Raw genomic sequence first — 19,388 nt, forward strand, 5'->3', positions numbered from 1 at the left:
CTGTTGTAGATCGTTTCTCTTCTGTCCATACTTTCCCCCAGGTAATCTCATGTACACCTGTGACTGAAAGTACCTTTAATGTGACAGTGGCTACCAGTTTTAGGTCTTCATACCAGACATCCTTCTGAATTCCCAAACCATATATTCGTCTGCGTACTCAACATATCCATTTGGACCTCCATGCTTACTTGGCCCTTTACAAGAAGCCATGGCCCCTTCGTCCACATATTTGTACAAGCCAGATCCTTTATCCTTGACATCTTCCCCTCACTCACCATATTCATGCCTACCTTCTGTGACCATCCTACAAGTCTAGGTCAAGTTTCTTCATTTTACTCTCTCCTAGAATCATGTTCTTTTACATATTTTATCTCAGCTTAATATTAGTGGTTCATTTAGGGGGATTGTTACTTTAATATTAGTCTTATGCCCTAATTCATAAATCCGTGGAGAGAGACTGAATCCCTTTTTGTTCACCATCATATTCCTGGCACCTAGCAGGGTGTAGGCACTCAATATTGTTGCATCAGTAGATGAATAATGCTATAAATGTGTCCATTATTTTACTTTCACACTGTGCATCATGTGTTCACGTCCCAGAGGCCAAGAGCTATATCTTATTTATTCAAGGCCTGGCACAGTGTGGGCACTCAGTTATAGATCTGTTTCAATTCACTATGAAATAGCATTATCAAGGAGTGTTCTCTTTGACTTCTAAGTAGAAAGCAAGTGGTATTTCTAAAGTCAGTTTGTTTTTTATTTGTTATTCCTGTGCCACGCCAGGCGCTCATAAAGCAAGCAGCAAGACTTGATCCCTCAGTAGTGTTTCTTTTGAAATGGTAAATCTTCTCCAGGCCTCTGTGGGGTCACACTGAATAACCGGGGCACAGAGATTTCCTGCTCAGTGCTCTGTGAACATCTCTAGGCATCTTTTTGTGGTTTACACGCCCACTCATTTCCCGAAAGGATTTGGGGTGATAATCTCTCACATTTCCACTATCTGAAATATGTTGCTGATGTCTATAACACTGGCATAGTGCATTACCTCATAGTAGGCACTCAAGGATGTTGGATTAAATTATTTATCGACGATAACAGTACTCATTCTAAAGTCATAATTCTTAAGACCTGTGTGTGTCCAGTAGTGACTCACAAGCCCCTTCAAGAAGTGAGTACTATTTACTAGGTGTCCCTTCGTATAGTATATACTAAAGGATGCAGTTAGAGTGGTAACCAAACCCCAGATTAATGAATATAAACAAGTAAATCAGTGATAATAGATATGCCTCCCTGTTTGATTTATATGTTAGGGAGACTAGTTATGCTTGCCAGGTTATTTCGCGTACCTGTCATTGGAAATAAAAGGTTCGTATTTAGAGAACCGAACTAGTGCTTTCCAGATTGCTTACACTGCCCACAGGCTGTGGATGTTCAATCATCTGGCTTAGTCACGAACATTGAATGATTCCGACATTCCTCTCAGGGCCTGTGGCCTAATTCTATATGTATGTCCTACACTTATATAATGGCTCAGTTGTTAGATTGTTTCTCCTTCCCTGAGCCATCCATGCGCAGTATCTTTCCCAAGCTTTACTTATAAAAATATGAAGCAAATTTATTGATCACTGACCGTGAAGTAAGTGCCATGAAGCAGATATTACAATTCACTTTATTTGATGGGTAAAGGAACCGAGAGAGAGAAGTTAAGCAAGGCTCACACAAGGTCACACAACTAGCAATTGACAGGCTCAGAATTCAGATCCAGAGACTGTATTCTCAATTTGTGTCTTGTACTAACTCTAAACCCTGAAAACTTCTGGGTTTGAATATATTATGTAAATATATAATATTGAAAGAATGTTAAATTTTGTTTGTTTTTACTAGAGATGATTTTGCTCAGGGCAGACGTAAGGGCATGCATTGTTTATTTAAATTTACAGTGATTTAAAAAAATATATCTATAAAGGCCTTGAAGCTGCCTCAGTGGTATCTGTAACTGAAAAGCTATAAATGGTCACCAATTGCCATGGAGTCAGTGCTGACTCATGGTGACCCCATGTGACCCATACGTGTTAGAGTAGAACTGTGCTCCTCTGGGTTTTCAGTGGCTGTTTTTTCAGAAATAGATTGCCAAGCCTTTCTTTCAAGGTGCCTCTGGGTGGACTCGAAACTCCAACCTATTGGTTAGCAGCCAAGTGCATTAACCATTTGTACCACCCAGGGACTCCTGTAGCTTAAAACAAACAAACAAACAAAAACAAACCCTGTTGCCGTCAAGCTGAATCTGGCTCATGGTGACCCCATGTGTTACAGAGTGAAACTTCTCCATAGGGTTTTCTTGGCTTTAATCTTTATGAAAGCAGATTGCCAAGCTTTCTTCTGTAATGCCTCTGGGTGGGTTCTAACTACCCACCTTTAGGCTAGTAGCCAAGAGTAAACTATCTGCACCTCCAAAGAGTTTTTCTGTAACCATAAAAAAACCATAGCGTGTCATTATTCTGAGACAGTTCAACTAGTTGATGCATTTAATTCCACTGCTATGTCTCCACCTTCTCCCCAGTCAGTTCACATCCTCCTGTGGTCTCCCCATATCTCTGCCTAACTCAAGACTCAGGTGGCGTAGCCAGTTCCACTTACAGGGACAGCCACCAGTCTTGACCCAAGACTGTAGATGGGAACTTCTTAATAACATTGACCAAAGTGACCTACCGCTAGCAAGGTCTATCTGGTGGCCCTGGATAGGGAGTCCATCCTGGGTTATTGATCTGACCATAGGAAGTAGACTTTTTTTCTGGGTGGAGCTTTCTGATTATAATATTTCTTATCTTCTCACTGCCCTCTTTGTTCCTCTTTCTCCTCTATTGTAGAAAAAAAACAAAGTGTATAACTGGGATGTATATCACAGGTTTTTATAGATTTAGAGAATAATACTAAATTTGGCTGGCCATGGGAAATTGTCATCTTAATGGCAATGAACAATTATTGGTAGCTAATCTGAATTTCTTTCAGATTTCCCTGGCTTCCACAGTATGCATCCCTCAAGTGTTTGAGTGCCTCCATGCATCAGGCAGTGCTGAGCACTGAGGAGAACAGCCATGAGCAGGCCTCCGTCCAGGAGCTTAGAGTGCAGTGAAGGGATGGGCAAGTAGACAATTGAAATAGACAAATTAACCCCACTCCCCCGTTACTGTATGTTTATATGCCTCTTTTCCTCTTATAGTTTTTTATTATACCTCATGGACATCCGCTCCATATTCCTAAGTTGTGCCAGAGTAAATTTAGAAATCTATGACCGGAGAGTGAAATTTGAAGATGAGAGAGCCCAGACATGAATTGCATTTAAGAATTTGCTTTAATGTGGTTTTCTTAAAAATCAAGAACATATTCTCTCTCTCTTTCATAATATGTCTGGATGGAGCTCTTTTTATTCACTTATATGGTAATAGATTAACATTGTCTACCAAAAGGAATTTTTTTTTTCTTTAATGAATCTTGTTTGTTTGATTTTTATAGGCTGGAAGCCAGGACACCCTCAACTCCATAGCACTGACGTTTAACATCACTCCCAATAAACTAGTGGAACTGAATAAACTTTTCACTCATACTATTGTTCCAGGCCAGGTAATTATTTTATTGTTAAATATAACTTTCGAAATTCTACATTTATTTTTTTGTTGCCATTCTAATGCTTCACTATTAGTGTCACAGGATTGTCATTAGTGATAATGTGTATTGATCAACCTTTCCTGTGAATCCACATATACTGAAATTTGAGCTGTTCAAAGATGAGTACTTTGCAAAGCATTAGCAGAGATTATTATAGTGACTGCTAGTATATATTTTTTAGTTTATATAGCAGGTGTTTTCGAGGGTGTTAAGAGAAGTTCTAAATTAATGTGTGTTTTTTTTTTTTAATTAACACAGATGTTCTTAGAATGTTTAATTCAGAATAGCAAGTTTCAGTTTAGTCCACTCCTGAAATATATTCTGATCATTGTTTATTTTAGATTAGGCAGAATTTTCATCTTTTTTGTGTTGTTTTGGTACAGAGGTTACCAGGTTGAAAAGAGTGGTCAAACTGACCAAAGTCAGAGACAGAGTCAGCTGGACCATCACCAAAAGACCACACACAATTTTTTTCTAGGCTTTTAGTGTTTTGTGAAACTGAGTGAAATTGACAAAATGTATAATTTTGCCACTCTGGATTAATCCAGAAAACTTTTTTAGTACCTTCTTTTTATGTGATAAGATATACTTTTTCCCCCTTTTTAAATTTTTGTTGTTGTCAGTAAGAATATACATAGCAAAACATACACGAATTTCAGTTTCTGCGTGTACAATTCAGTGACATTCTTTGAGTTTTGCATCCATTCTCACTCTCCTTTTCTGAATTGTTCTGCCCCATTGATATAAACTCATTGCCCCCTAAGGTTCCTATCTAATCTTTCAAGTTGCTGTTGTCACTTTGATCTCATATAGATAGTTCTTAAAAGAATATAATACTCAAGGCAGACAGTTTTTACGAGTTAAGCTAGACTATTTGGTTTTAAGAAGACATCAGGGGACATTTTTGGTTTAAGGTTTAAAGATTATCTCAAGGCAGTGGTTTCTGGGGTACATCCAGCCTCCATGGCTCAAGGAAGTCTGTAGTCCATGGAAATTTTAAATTCTGTTCTGCTTATTCCCCCTTTTGATCAGGATCCAAAATGTTCTATAATGGTAGCCAGGCACCGTCCAGTTCTTCTGGTCTCATGGCAAAGGAGGCAGTTGTTCATTAACCACACATTCCGTATTGTCTTCCTATTCCTGACTCTCTCTGTTGCTCCAGGCAAATGGAGACCAGTTGTCATGCCTGGGATGGCCACTTGCAAGCTTTTAAGATCCCAGGTGTTACATACCAAGCTAGGAGGTAGAACAGAAGCGCTAAACATGTTATTAGGACAAGTAATTGGGATGTCTCATGAAACCTTGCCCCTAAACCTCCAAACCAAGGAACCAAATCCCATGAGGTTTTTGGTTGTACCTAAGCGGCATCAGCTACTACTCTTTTTATTTTTGTCATTGATGTAAATATATCTATCAGACAACTTTTCCAATTCAACTTTTTACAGGTGTAAGATAAGATATTCTTATATTTCCATTTTAAAAAACTGTGTTCCATCAATAAATTTAAATGATTCAGTCTTTGGAAGATCTTAGTTCAGGCCACGCTTTCCAGTCCCATCCGTAGAGTTCTTAGGTCGCCATGAGCAGGTTTGGGTTCCATTGTTGACTTACTAGAGCACCGGTCTTTACACTATGTTGTTATCATGTGCTGTCAAGTTGGTTCTGACTCGTAGCAACCCTGTAGGACAGAATAGAACTGCCCCATAGAGTTTCCTAGGCTGTAATCTTCACAGAAGCAGATCATCAGGTCTTTTCTCTCACAGAGCCTCTGGCGGGTTGGAACTACCAACTGTTTGGTTAGCAGTTGAGTACTTAACCATTGCACCACCAGGGCTCCATTCTCAACATTATAACCCAAAACCCCACAACCATCAAGTCGACCCTGGCTAATAGCAACCCCATAGAGTTTCCGAGGCTGTTAATCTCTACGAAAGGAGGTTGCCACAACCTTCTGCTGTGGAGCCACTGGTGATTTCAAACTACCAACCTTCGGTTAACAGTCGTTTGCTTTAACCACTGCGCCACCAGGGCTCCTTCTCTACACTATAGTGGCATTTAATTCTTTCAGGGTGGAGATTGCTACTTTTAATCACAACATCATTCAGACAATAATGATGATGTTCTTTGTATTTAAGATCAGCACATGCAGCCAGTAAAGACACAAATTGGCCAGTTTGTACTACAGTGCTTTTGGTATTTCTGTTCTTGGCAAAAGGAGGAATTAGTACACAGTACTATCAGTGCCAGGTAATGGGAGAAAATATGCATGAGCACTTTTCAAAAATTAATAACTTTTCATGTCTAGAAAAATTAACAAATTCTTGTCTCTTTCATTGTTGGATTTATCTTATAATTTGAAGTATTGCTGCGTAATGCATAATATTCATAGAAAAAAGGCTAGACTTTTTCTAATTCAAGGCTAAACACTGTTGTCACTGAAACTTAGTAAAATAATTTCTGGTGATGCCTTGTTTTTTGGCTATATCTATAAACAAAATGTTTTATTGGCACTGGAATAAGGTCCAATAGCAAATAAGAGCTATAAAAACTATTTTAATATGCTACCTGAAGACAAACTGCTGTAATGGCAAAAATACCAGAAACAGGAGCCCCAAAGTTTTGTTTCCATTTGACCCTGTAGCAGCTATGTGGCCTGGGCAAGTCACTTTCATTTTTGGACCTCAGTTTCCTAATCTCTGGAATTAGGTGTTGGGCTGCATTATCTCGGATATCCTTCCAGTCTTTACAGTGCTGTCCAACCCCTAAAGAACTAAATAGCTATGTACTGTTCAGTTGTTCAGGACCCTTCTGTATTCATGATTTTGCTGTCAAAGATAGGGAACAAGAAGAGTGAAATAGATTGAGGGGCTTTCAAAAACCGTAGATGACCTTTTGCTTTTCAGATGGCCTTTTGCTTTCCAGGATTTTTAAATACTCTGTCTTGATACCTGGAGGTGTAGGTATCCTTCTGATTTCATTAGGTCTGATAAGTCAAAATTCACTTTATCTACTCTGATTCTGGAAAGCTTAAAGCTCACCCTTGTAGAGACTGATTTGATGATCACCTTGAGATAGGAAAGAAAACTGGTCTGGCCAGATCAGTGGCCAAATGTGAGAGGTGATTTTCAGAGGAGGTTGCCGGGGAGCTTATTGAATTAAAATCTTACTCTAAATTTTTGATGCTTTAAAAGACAAAAAACAAACTCAGAAAAACTTAAAGAACTGAGGCATAAAAATCTTTTCTTCAGGAGGTCCTGAGTTTGGCCATCAGTTCTCATACTTACATCAAACTTGAGGATATACAATATGAGTCTTTTTGAATTTAAGAGACAAAGAATATACTTTTACAAGTAGTTTATATTGAGCACACTAGAAAATTACCTTGCTAATGGATACTTTACGGTTTTTTAAATATTCATGTTACCCAATGGCTAAACAATTTTTGTAGGGTAAAATATTGACAGCTTTTGCTTTATGGTAAAGAACTTTGGAACCTCAAATCCTCATTTCCCTGTGTTGAAACAAACCTGGAAATAGTTACTGAAGATAGTAAGACAACTTCACTCATACCCATGACCCAGGCTCACTTCCATGTTGAGATGGCACGTGTTCTGGTTGAGCTTCCCAGGTTTCAAGTGTTACCTCTATCTCAAGTGCAGTTAACTGTATAAGCATAGGAATCAACCCTTTGATTTGCCATTTAGAATGCGTCTGAGACTAGAGCTTCAACCTGTGTTGCCCAATATTTGTCAAGAGCTCAGATGCAAAAACAGTATTTATGGAGAATTACTTGAAAGAAATGCTGTCCACACATGGCTTTAGTCAAGATATGTAAATAAGAGAGCTACATACCAAGATTAAACCATTTTAGTCATTTGTAAAATGGCTTTTACAAAAGAATTAAACTTGGGCAATTATTTTATTCTTGCCACCAGAATTGAAGATTTTATAAAGAACGGTCACCCAAATTGGTTATTGTATTTACTGTGAGTATGTTGAGGACGAATTGTTAGTTTAGGACCCTCTTTTTTTTTTAGTGAGACCTCATGGGAGAATGCTTGTACTTCTTCTGAGAAACTGACTTGTTTTTATTTTATGGAAACTGAATTCTGTAACTAATTGGATGATGTAACTAATTAATTACATCTCTTTGTATTGCTCGTTTGGAAACTCAGCCAGTTTTATGACCCACTTCTCAGGGAGCGTTTAGTGATTTTGGAGCACATATTTTCAGTAGTAATCAGACTTCATCTTATTTGCCTTTGACTGTAACTTTCTCACCTGTATTTTAATGTGTCTTTTGTTGTTGGAAACCCTGGTTGCGTAGTGGTTAAGTGCTACAGCTGCTAACCAAAGGGTCCGCAGTTCAAATCCGCCAGGCGCTCCTTGGGAACTCTATTGGGCAGTTCTACTCTGTCCTATAGGGTCACTATTAGTCGGAATTGACTCAATGGCACTGGGTTTTTTTGGTTTGTTGTTTCCTCAAATTTTTTCTGGGTTGAAGTCAAATTTAAATGACTAATGTTAAAACAGAGGTAAGACTGGAAGGATGAGAGACAGTGAAAAACAATATTGATCAGCTGTTATATGATTAGCTTTGAATTCTGTTTTATAACGTTAGAGGTCAACATTTGAAGACTGTATGTGATGTATGCCTAAATGTAACATGTCTCATTAGAGTACTAAATGACGGGCTCATACTAACATTTAGGGAACTGAACATCTTTTAGAAGGAGACTGTTTTAAATAATTTGTTGAATTTTTATTTTTGTTTTTAGATAACTCAGAAATTGATGGAGAAGGTATTAAAGATTATTGTGTTGCAATTATCTTGTGCAGTTTCTCACTTAGGGACCTTACTTTAGCACTCAGAGCCTGCTTAGAATTCGCAAGCCTGGATTTGTTCCATTTACACCTGGCATAGGCGTTATGCTTAGAAGCATGCCATCCTTCTCTTTCTTCTGTTCTCTTGTGTTGTTAGCCCCCTTCCTTAGAAGGTTCTTCCCTCCCTCCCCATCAAATCCTACTTACTCTCCAAGGCTTCACTTGAGCACACTTGCTTTACATGGCCTGCCTGAATACTACCTTGCTGTCTTCTTTGTGAGCTTCTGCAGTGTCTACAGGCGTGTTCAATAGTTTCCAACAATATGTACACTTTCGTATTGCTGAGTATTGTTTCATGGATTAGTCTAGAAGACCACATAGCTTATGAGTTTCATAAAAGCCAATTAGGTTTTAGACAATCATCTAGCATCATACTGTGGACAGAGTAACTAACTGCCCTAAACGCTGGCTCCTGGTTTGCCTGTTCCTTCTTACTCACCCAACACTGCTCTCCCTTTCAGGTCCTTTTTGTGCCAGATGCCAACTTTCCTTCCAGTACCTTAAGGTTATCATCATCCAGCCCTGGTGCTACTGTCTCTCCATCATCATCAGATGCAGAATATGATAAACTGCCTGTATGTATGCCCTTCATGCACTGAAGTTCATATTTATCAGAAAGATTTTTTGTGATTTAATAGAATTCTACATGTTATTTTTTTATAAGGTTACATCTAAAATTTCCCCCAAATAGGCAGGATAAGTAATTTGTCGTTATTCTAGGGAACACATCCTATCCAAAAGAAGCCTGTTGCCATTTAAACTCTCAAAGTCATATCATATGTGCACAACTTGGATAAAATTATGGAGTTAAATGTTTGATGAGACCGATAGTTTATTTGAACTCATCCTTTTTCTAGAGAATTTTAATCATGAGTTTGATATGCAGTATTTCATATTAGTTCATTTTCTAAAGATGTTTAATGAGTCAGTTTTGTAGGTTCATACATATGTACTTTTTTTTTAATCTTAGCGTGATTTGGGTACTTATTGTTATATTTGTAATATTTTCGAAGGACGAAGGACTTTTGCCTTTTTTTTATGTTCAAGTTAAAAAGTTTACTTACAGCAAACTGATAGCATGTGCTTTATAGAATTACTTTGTTTTAAAATGCTGCCTGTATTTATTTTGGAAATTTTTGCTTTCTAAAGGATGCTGACTTAGCAAGAAAGGCCTTAAGACCTATTGAAAGAGTCTTATCATCTACGTCTGAAGAAGATGAGCCAGGCGTCGTAAAATTTTTAAAAATGAATTGTCGATACTTCACTGATGGAAAGGTATATGGTAGTGCAATTTGTTTCCTTTTCTGGGAATCTGTGGAAAATTAAATGTGGCTCCAAATTACTGGAAGGCATGTTACATTAAAATATCTTACCCAACGTTTCAGCTTAAGATTTGACAAGTGTCCATTAGGCTTCCTCTGTTAGATGTGTGGCATTTTACTTATTGAGGCAATGTGATCATTGAATGAAAATGCGATTCTTTGTGACCTTGGGTTTATTTAATCTTTTAGTTCTTAACCTGTAAATTATTAGGGAGACCATATTGTATATATTTAACAGCAAATTCTGGAGTCAGATTCAATGAATTTAAATTCTGGCTCTGTCACCCACTAGCTCTGAGTCCAGGGGCAAGGTGTTTATATTTTCTAAGCTTACATTTTTCTAATCTATAAAATAAAAACAGTAATAAGCTTAAAAGAGATAATTCATGCAAAGAGCTTAACACCTAACCTGGAAAATGATAAGTTTTCCCCTGTGTTTGCTGCGTATGGTCTGGTATTAAAATGATGTTTTATAAATGCAGCTTAGGGTGAGCCTCTCGAAGAGGGCTTTGTTGTGTAAAGTGAAGTCCTGTGCTCATATAGAGAGCTCATGTCAGGTTCTAAATAATAGGAAAATAAGTTACTGAAATGCCCTTATAACTTTTGCACCCAAAAATAAGTAATACCTGAAATGCAAAAATGATCAATAAACTCATTAAGAGTACAAAATAAATTATTTACCAAAAGAGAGTCATCTGTATTCTGCGCCCCTGGTAGATAGTATCCCCCTGGACATCAAGGTCTGTAATATAATCTAATCAAGCTTCAGATTATTTAGATCCCACGAAGTTACTGCTTTTTGCCTTTAATTTCCATAGATTATTGTTAGCTGCCATCGAGTTGACTCCAACTCATGGCAACCCTACGTACAACAGAACAAAACATGGCATGGCACTGCATTATCCTCTCAATTGCCAGCATATTTGAGTCTGTCATTGCAGCTACTGTGCCAGTCCTTCTCACTGAGGGTCTCCCACGCCCTTGTTGGCCCTCTTCTTCACCAAACATGATGTCCTCCTCCAGCAATTGATCTCATCTGAAGACTTGTCCAAAGCAAGTGAGTTGGACAGTGTTCTGTTGTGATCTGGAAGGTTTTCATTGATTGATATTCAGAAGTAAATTGCCAGGCCTTTCTTTCTTTTTATTTATTTATTTTTATTATTGTACTTTAGATGAAGGTTTGTGGAACAAACTAGCTTCTCATTTAACAGTTAGTACGCATACTGTTTTGTGACATTGGTTAACAACCCTATGACATGTCAACACTCTCCCCCTCTCAATCTTGGGTTCCTTATTACCAGCTTTCCTGTCTCCTCCTCCCTTCTCTTCCTTGCCCCTGGGCTGGTGTGTCCATTTAGTCTCGTTGTGTTTTATGGGCCTGTCTAATCTTCGGCTGAAGGCTGAACCCCAGGAGCGACTTCATTACTGAGCTAAAAGGGTGTCTGGGGTTCATACTCTCGGGGTTTCTCCAGTCTCTGTCAGACCAGTAAGTCTGTTTTGTGTGTGTGTGTGTGAATTATAATTTTTCCCCAGCTACATTTTTCTTCAGCTCTGTCTGGGGCCCTCTATTGTGATCCCTGTCAGAGCAGTCGGTGGTAGTAGCTGGGCACCATCTAGATGTGCTGGACTCAGTCTGGTGGAGGCTGTGATAGCTGTGGTCCATTAGTCCTTTGGACTAATCTTGCCTTTGTGTCTTTGGTTTTCTTCATTCTCCCTTGCTCCAGATGGGGCAAGACCAGTGTTGTATCTTAGATGCAGGCCTTTCCTTTTAGTCTTAGTCTGGAAGCTCCACTGAAACCTGTCCACTGTGGGCGACCCTACTGGTATTTGAAATACTGGTAACACAGCTTCTGGCATCACAGCAACACACAAGAAGCTACCACAGTACCAGAAAACTGACAGACGGGAAGTAGTTAATTTCCATATTTCAGCTGTATTCACTTTTGGCTGTAAAAATCTGGTAATCTTCTTTGTGTTGAATCTTTGCTGGATTTGTGCACTTTAAACATTTTAAACAAAGATACTAGGACCCCAAGATAGCTGTTTCATTAGCACAGGACCATGCACCTACCTGATCGACTCTTAGTGATACTTGTTGAGTGAATTGTAAAGCACGGTGTTCTCAACTGGGAAAACGTTTAGGATATTCCCTCTCATTTCACAGACAAGCAGCTGGAGAATCTGAGGTACACATGAGTAACCCGAGGTCATACTGTTAATTGTGCTGTTGTCTGTGCTCGAACCAGCGTCAGTATGATTGCCAGAGCAAGGCCAATGTGTTGTCCCTGCCCCACCACAGAGAGCTAACATTGCTTTTCTTTCAGCACTCATTGAGGAAATGTGATTGTCATGTAGGATATTGATACTCTGGGTCATAAAACAATTGGACTGGCACCATCAGCTAGTTATAAAGCTTTTATGGTGGTTGTTGAAACATACCTCTCTGTAGTGATTCTGTCCTGTCCCTTTCTCCTGCAGGGTGTAGTTGGAGGCGTCATGATTGTCACTCCTAATAACATCATGTTTGACCCTCACAAGTCTGATCCCCTGGTTATTGAAAATGGGTGTGAGGAGTATGGTCTCATCTGCCCCATGGAAGAGGTGGTTTCCATTGCCCTCTACAACGACATTTCCCACATGAAGATCAAAGATGCCTTGCCCTCGTAAGATACATTTCTTTGTTAACCAGAAGGAGGGGGTCTGGAGAGAATTAAAGGCAATTAAAAAATGAGGGCAGTTTGTAGGAGTGAGGGATTATATAGAGGTAAATTTCATGGTGGAAAATTTGCGTTCTAAATTTTTAAAAAAATAGGAAAATGAGAGGAAATGAAAATAATAAAGTCAGTGATAAGGAAAAGTTGGACATGAGAAGATATTCTCCTCCTCCCCCTCACCCTCACTCCTTGCCCCTTGCCTTGTCTTCTCCTCCTTTTCTTCCTTCCCTTTCTCTTCTCCATTTAAATTCCAGAATAGGCAGTCTTCCTAAATTGTGTCTTTGCCTCCTCCTGCATAGAGAGAGGTTTAGTGGACAGTGCAGTAGCCTCGTTCCCTGTAGCTGGACTACCTTAAGTGGATTGAAGTGGAAATAATAGTGGTGGTTTGTTTTTTCTCTGAAATGTAGATGAATATTCATTTTGCTTTATAATGCTGAGTCTATTGTGAAAAAGAAAAGCTCCCCATGAAGAAAGAGAGTTTATAAAGCTTAGGGAACTCTTCCACTTATAGGGATAATCTGATTTTTACTGTCATTTTGTCAGTGTGCCTGTTACTCTACACATGCTAGCCATAAAAATCTTTAGAAGCCCTCAATGATAGGAAAGAAGAGGCAAAACAGTGGTCCTAACAGTACAAAGAGAAAATAGCCTTGGGGGTTTCAAGAGGGGAAGGTAAGTAGGGAACTAACCCAGGCAGAAAGTCCCTAGTGGTGTAGTATCTGCTCCACTTAGTACTTCCCATCCCCAAACTACCATAAGAGCATGGAGACTGAGGCAGTTTCTAAATTTTGCTGCTAGAAGTATTCAAAGCTAGAGGTTAAGAGGCAGGATTACATGATGACTGAGTCTGAAACCACACTACCTGGATTTCATGACTCTGCTACTTATGACTTGCATGAGTTACTCAATCTCAAGCCTCAGTTTCCTCATCTGTAAAATGGAGTTAATAGTAGTCCCTAGGTTATAGGGTTGTATAAGGACTGAATGAATTGATATATGCAAAGCTCTTAGAAGATAGCCTGGTGCTCGATGTATACCAAAACCAAACCCAGTGCCGTTGAGTTGATTCCGACTCATAGGTTTTTGTTATTATTTGAACCTTTAATTCATAACTGAAACTCTGAATGTATTGTCCCATGGAAATTCTGTTATCCTGGTGGATCAAGGCTACTGATGTACTTTAGTGCATGCCTCTTGTGTGCCAAGGGTATAAAGACGAGTGGATTATGACCCCTGCCCTTGAGGAGCTTGTAGTCTCTTGGGTGTGACAGACACATGCACAGAAATGATAATCCAACAGCACTGTAAACATAGAAGTGTATACATAGGACCCATGCGAGGGAGTGTCCAACTGTCTGGGACATTTTGGAAATCTGAGATGAGGAAGAGGAGAGGAAGTAAAAGAGCTAGTTTCAGAAAGGAGGAATGAACACAGTGTTCTCTGTGACAAGAGGAAAGAAGATAAAAATAGTTATAAGGTGTAGGTAAGTTTGAAAGTGGATGGCTAGACAAACAGGGCATTTTTGGCCAACGGTGGCTTCTAACAGTAACATTAATGCAGGTCTTTTTTTTTCAGGCCAGGATGCTAAGTATTCTGCTTCATAATAGAAATGGAAGGCACATCTCTACAGAAAGATTCCTCTCAACCTGAGATTATATTTAATGACCTGGAATGGGGATAATGCTGGGCCTGGGAGGAGAGAGGAGAGTTAGGAATTGACTCCTAGTTTGTTAAGATTATTTCAGGGCTGTGCATTGATTGCTGCCTTGGATGCAAGTACATAAAGAATTTTTAGTCTGATGAACACCGTGTGCACTAATGGGCAAAACAGAATGTACGAGTGCAATCTGTGTGAAATGAACTTTGTACCGTCTTCAGAATTCCATCAGTTATAGAAAGTTTAAAAATTGCTTTACAATTTAATTATTACTAAAAGCACGTCGTAAAGTAATAAGTACTACTTACCTGACTGCATTGTGTAAATTGTGGGGGGTGTGTATGTGTAAAACCTCTCCAGCCTCACCCTCAGGTTTCGTATCTTTTGTGTAGGACATCTTGTGACTCCAGCTGCCACAGAGAATAGGAAGGGAACAATTGAAGGGATTATTGATCATCATTAGGTGCCTGGCTAAGTCTAGAAAGCATTAATTAGCAATGGAGCCAGTTGGCACTGTTACGTACTTTGCCCCCGCAAAGCTTGGCAGCTGCAGTGCAAAGAAAGCAAATGATTAAATTAATCCCAAGTAGGGAACTGGCAGCTTGGATTAGGTAGAAGAACAAGAGGGGTAGGGTGAACAAGGTAGTTTAGGTGGCTGTTTAGAGTGCAGATGAATGTGTTCTTTGGAGGGGACAGGCTAGGTAGGGTAGAGATGAGGAGAAGGGACTGGATGTTCATGGAAGAAAGTACTGCTTATTAACCAAGTCTGTGAAAAGCTAGGTTTCTTTGTTGCAGGACTTCTTATGGCCTTTCCCCACCCAATATGCCAAATTAAAATTAGAGTCCCAATATGGGCGTTAAGCCATACTGCAATAGCTTATTTGACTCTAAGATTAATGCATCCTGCACGTCTCCTGGGATGTGAGTGTTGGACAGTACATTTTGTGCGTGCTGCTCCAGGTACTTGCAAGGTCATGCAAAACAGAGACAACTGTCACGATCGTCTTTCAGCATGTGGCACTTAGGGGATCAATGAATGTTTATTGAATTGAAATGAATTCTGAATTAAAGGGACTTTTTAGAGTATTTGTCAGAGCCTAACAATTATGTAGGCTTTTATTTTTTATTAGAAAAAGCATGGACGTTCTATTCAAGTGACTTATAAAGTAACTTTGAGACAGTCTTCTTATAATTTAAGAACTGTCTGGTACAAAGTAATAGAGAAAGTATAGCCTGAATATGATCTGATCTTTTTAGAAAATAAAATTATTTCTGAAATGTGAACGTGTTATTTTTAAAAAGGGGTTTTATATCCCTATTTTTAATCCAGTAATAGTAGTAAGTAGAAATATGGGTCGCTCAAGGTGTTTGTAGTCACAGTTTTAAAAATATTTGTGCCTTGACAATTTATTTTAAACTAGAAAAACATGTATAATCAATATTTCTTTGTAATTCAAGTCTGGGTAGTGAAGCATCTGTTATTATTATGTTTCAGCTGATAAACCAGTTTACTTTTCTGTAGATTTAAAAAATTGTCGAATGGTACAGGCGCTATATATTTACATAAATGGTACATGTGCTATGTATTTCCATAGATTGTGCTATATTTACATAAATGCAGGGGTGGGAGAATATTTGTTATTGGAAGCATTATATCCTAAGCCATGAAACCCACAATGAGGGTTCAGGGCCAGTAACCTAATAGAGCTATTAAAAGAGTAGTTGCTAAGTAAATGAGCCATTCAGAACTAATGTAGTTGGTCTCTAGACTATTTTATGAAAAGGAAAAGTTTTGAATATTTAAGGAATTTTAGCCACTGGTACTAAAATATTTTCCCTCCTTTGTCCTTTCCTTCATGAAAATCAGAAACATTATTATTTCATCTTTAAAAATCTGGTGGGTGACATCTCCATGTTCATACATGACTTCAAAACCATTCATGTGCTTCTAGTGGGGTTTGCAACATCATAATTCTTTCTTTTGCCACTTCTTTTAGTTGACTTATGTTTTCTTTTGAAGTCAATTTATTGATTTCACTTCCTTATTCTGAAATCATTTAAACATAAATTTAAGTTGCAGCACATTTATGTTGGTTTTTAGTTGGGTTTTGTTTTGTTTTGCCTTTCCTCCATTTTGTTTTTGGTTTTGTTTTTAACATTCCATGTGCACCCACCATTTTTCCCCAACAGTGACCTACCTCAGGATCTTTGTCCTCTGTACAGGCCTGGAGAATGGGAAGACCTGGCTTCTGAAAAGGATATAAACCCATTCAGTAAGTTCAAATCTCTCAACAAGGAAAAACGGCAGCACAGTGGAGAGAGAACCATCAATACAGATTCCAAGTCAACAAGACCTCTGGAGAAGTCAAGCAGTGATACACATACCAAGCCCTCAGGCAGCCCTGTGTCAGAAAAGTTGAAGAAACTGGAATCCTCTGTTGAGGCAATCAGTAGGTCTACCACAGTGACTGGGGTCAGCAAGGAACTTCCTGACACTGCGTTTGAATCCATAGCCAAAGAAAACTCCCTTTTAGTGGAAGATGATGACTTTGTTGACTTAGAGGAACTTTCTTCTCAAACTGGAATGGATAAAAGAGACAACGCAAGGGAGTGCTTTGATCCAGAGGACCTAAGGAAAGCTAAGTCACAAATAATCAGTTCTGCTACAGAAAGACATGTGCAGTCAGTCCTGAGCTTTTCAGGAACAGAGAATGATGCTGAACTGAAGGGGGCCCTGGATTTAGAAACCTGTGAGAAGCAAGATATAATCCCAGAAGTGGACAAGCAGTCTGGTTCCCCGGAAAGCCAGGTGGAAAACACACTGAACATACATGAAGATCTAGATAAAGTTAAACTCATTGAATATTACCTTAATAAGAACAAAGAAGGATCACAGTTACCTGAAAACTTACAAAAGGCAGAATTAAGTGATGATAAAAGCATTGAACCCATAGGAATAGACATCACCCTTAGTAGTTCTGTTCCCCAGGCAGGTGATCCCTCAACTGAGGGCAATAAAGAGCCAGATAAAACCTGGGTGAAAGAGAGCTCACCCCTTCCACTGGAACTGGGCCCTTCTACAGAGGAAAATATGATTAAAGAGTCTCTAGACTCCTCTTTGGAATCTTCTTTAGACAATAGCTGCCAAGGTGCACAAATGGATAATAAATCCGAAATTCAGTTATGGCTATTAAAGAGAATTCAGGTACCCATTGAAGGTAAGTCATTTTTCTTTAATATCTTTTTAACCTGTTGTATAATTGCCTTTCTAAAAGGCAATAGCAATGGCAGTAAAATTATTTTAGGTCAGTGTTTTCTCAATAGAGACTATCCTTGCTGATTATTAATAACTGGAAAAAAATTAGCAATATATGATATCTATTACAGAACCTGACCTATGATAGATTTCTACTTCAAAGACAGTTTGCTTTTTAAAAAAATCTTTCAAGTGACTTCCTTTTTTTTACCTTGAGTTTCAGAATCTACAAGAATTTAAAATCTTTTTTTGAAGATATTTCAATTCTAAACTGAATTGTATTATGGTGTTGGTTTTTATACTTATGTCCAATATGTAGCTTCTCACGTGAGGTAGACCAACCTGAAACATCCAAAGCTTTTTCCTTTTGTGCTAAAGAAGGCCTGGAAAATTTATTCAGCCTTAGTGAGATGATGCTGTTATATGATGTTTCTACCATATATTTTGTCTTTCCATTACCAAGAGGGGATTGGACACTATTCCTGATAACTTAAAAAGTTTCATTGTCACCAAAATTGTCAGTATTGAGGACAGTTGTTTCATGTGTGATTCAGATATACTTCCTTCAAAAGAAGAGAAAAGCAAGACTCCGCCCATGTTTCTGTGCATCAAGGTGGGAAAACCAATGAGAAAATCCTTTGCCACCCACACTGCTGCCATGGTCCAACAGTATGGCAAACGAAGAAAGCAGCCAGAGTACTGGTTTGCTGTTCCTCGGGAGAGGTGAGTGCGGGGTAAAATTGAAAATCTGTTCATCAGTTAGATTCTAATTGCGTGCTAATTTTTTTTTGTTGTTGTTATAAAATAGTTAATTTTCTTCTTGAATAAGGATTTTCTCTTAAATGTACGTTTTAGACTTTCTAGATGGATGTTATTTGAGTGACTGTCTATTAAAGGGTGATTTTAATACAGTAGATGTGACCTCTTCATAGCTACTGTGTGTTGACCTGCTTTCATAACTTTCTACTCAGTTGATTTTTAAATGGAGGAAGATTTAGATGTTCTCAAGTGCCAGTAATTGAAAGTGCTTTTCCGTTGATATTAAAGGAATACTATGGAATAGATCCAAACCCTCTAAGTGCAGTAGAGGGGCAGGATCGTAATTTTTAAAGTGCTTATAAATCTGGCGAACAAAAGATTACTTTGGTCTTATGGAAGGAGCATCAGTGACTCAGCAGCATGAGAAATGGAGCATGTGATCACCTTGCTGGGTTTGAGGAGCAGCATACAGCTAGAGAGATTTGTATTTTTAAATTGCCAGAGAAGACATTTTATTAGTTATGTGAAGTCTAGGATAGCGGGGGCCGGGGGATTCAGTTGCTATTTGAGCGGATTCCAACTCATGGCGACCTCACATGTTGCAGAGTAGAGCTGTGCTCCATAGTTTTTTCAAGACTGTGACCTTTCAGAGGCAAATTGCTAGGTCTTTCTTCCAAGGCACCGCTGGATGGACACAAACTGCAAACCTTTCGGTTAGTAGGCAAGTGCTCAACTGTTTGAGCCGTCAGTGACCTGACATCAGAGATAGTGGCATAAAAATTCTTCAACAGTACATCAACCAAGATTTCTTTATAATAAAAATAGGAAATGTTATTTTTGGAAAAAAATTAGAGCATTTCCTTCTGTATATGTGGTGGAATAAAAATATCTTTACAAAGGCCTTGCAATTAGTTTTCGAAATGGCTAGACTCCCCGTGTTTCCTTCTTCTGACTAGTTGTTGAACATCATCTTCTGGGCAGACCTTGTCGCCAACACACCTGCCAAGAGGAAGTACACTCAGTGAGCTTCCTTAAGAATGAATTCTCAGTAAAGCAAAATTAAATCCCAAGCAAAGGTGCGCCATCTGGCTGATTATTGCCCGGGGTGACGATTCTCATTAAGAGAGAA

General features: G+C 38.7%; 1 protein-coding gene across 4 annotated transcripts in view; it reads left to right on the forward strand.

Moving 5' to 3' along the window:
• The window catches only part of NCOA7 (nuclear receptor coactivator 7), a 189,689-nt gene that overhangs the window by 119,444 nt on the left and 50,857 nt on the right, over positions 1-19,388 (forward strand). For 3 of the 4 annotated variants that reach the window (XM_049900261.1, XM_049900250.1, XM_049900268.1), the window contains exons 5-10: positions 3,514-3,621; positions 9,012-9,125; positions 9,700-9,825; positions 12,351-12,535; positions 16,435-17,462; positions 18,055-18,223. In XM_049900261.1, coding sequence (XP_049756218.1) covers positions 3,514-3,621; positions 9,012-9,125; positions 9,700-9,825; positions 12,351-12,535; positions 16,435-17,462; positions 18,055-18,223 — 1,730 coding nt within the window. The remainder of the gene's footprint in view (positions 1-3,513; positions 3,622-9,011; positions 9,126-9,699; positions 9,826-12,350; positions 12,536-16,434; positions 17,463-18,054; positions 18,224-19,388) is intronic. The other variant, XM_049900276.1, reaches the window with a different exon arrangement.

This window comes from Elephas maximus, chromosome 1, assembly GCF_024166365.1.
Source record: "Elephas maximus indicus isolate mEleMax1 chromosome 1, mEleMax1 primary haplotype, whole genome shotgun sequence".
Classification (NCBI taxonomy): domain Eukaryota; kingdom Metazoa; phylum Chordata; class Mammalia; order Proboscidea; family Elephantidae; genus Elephas; species Elephas maximus.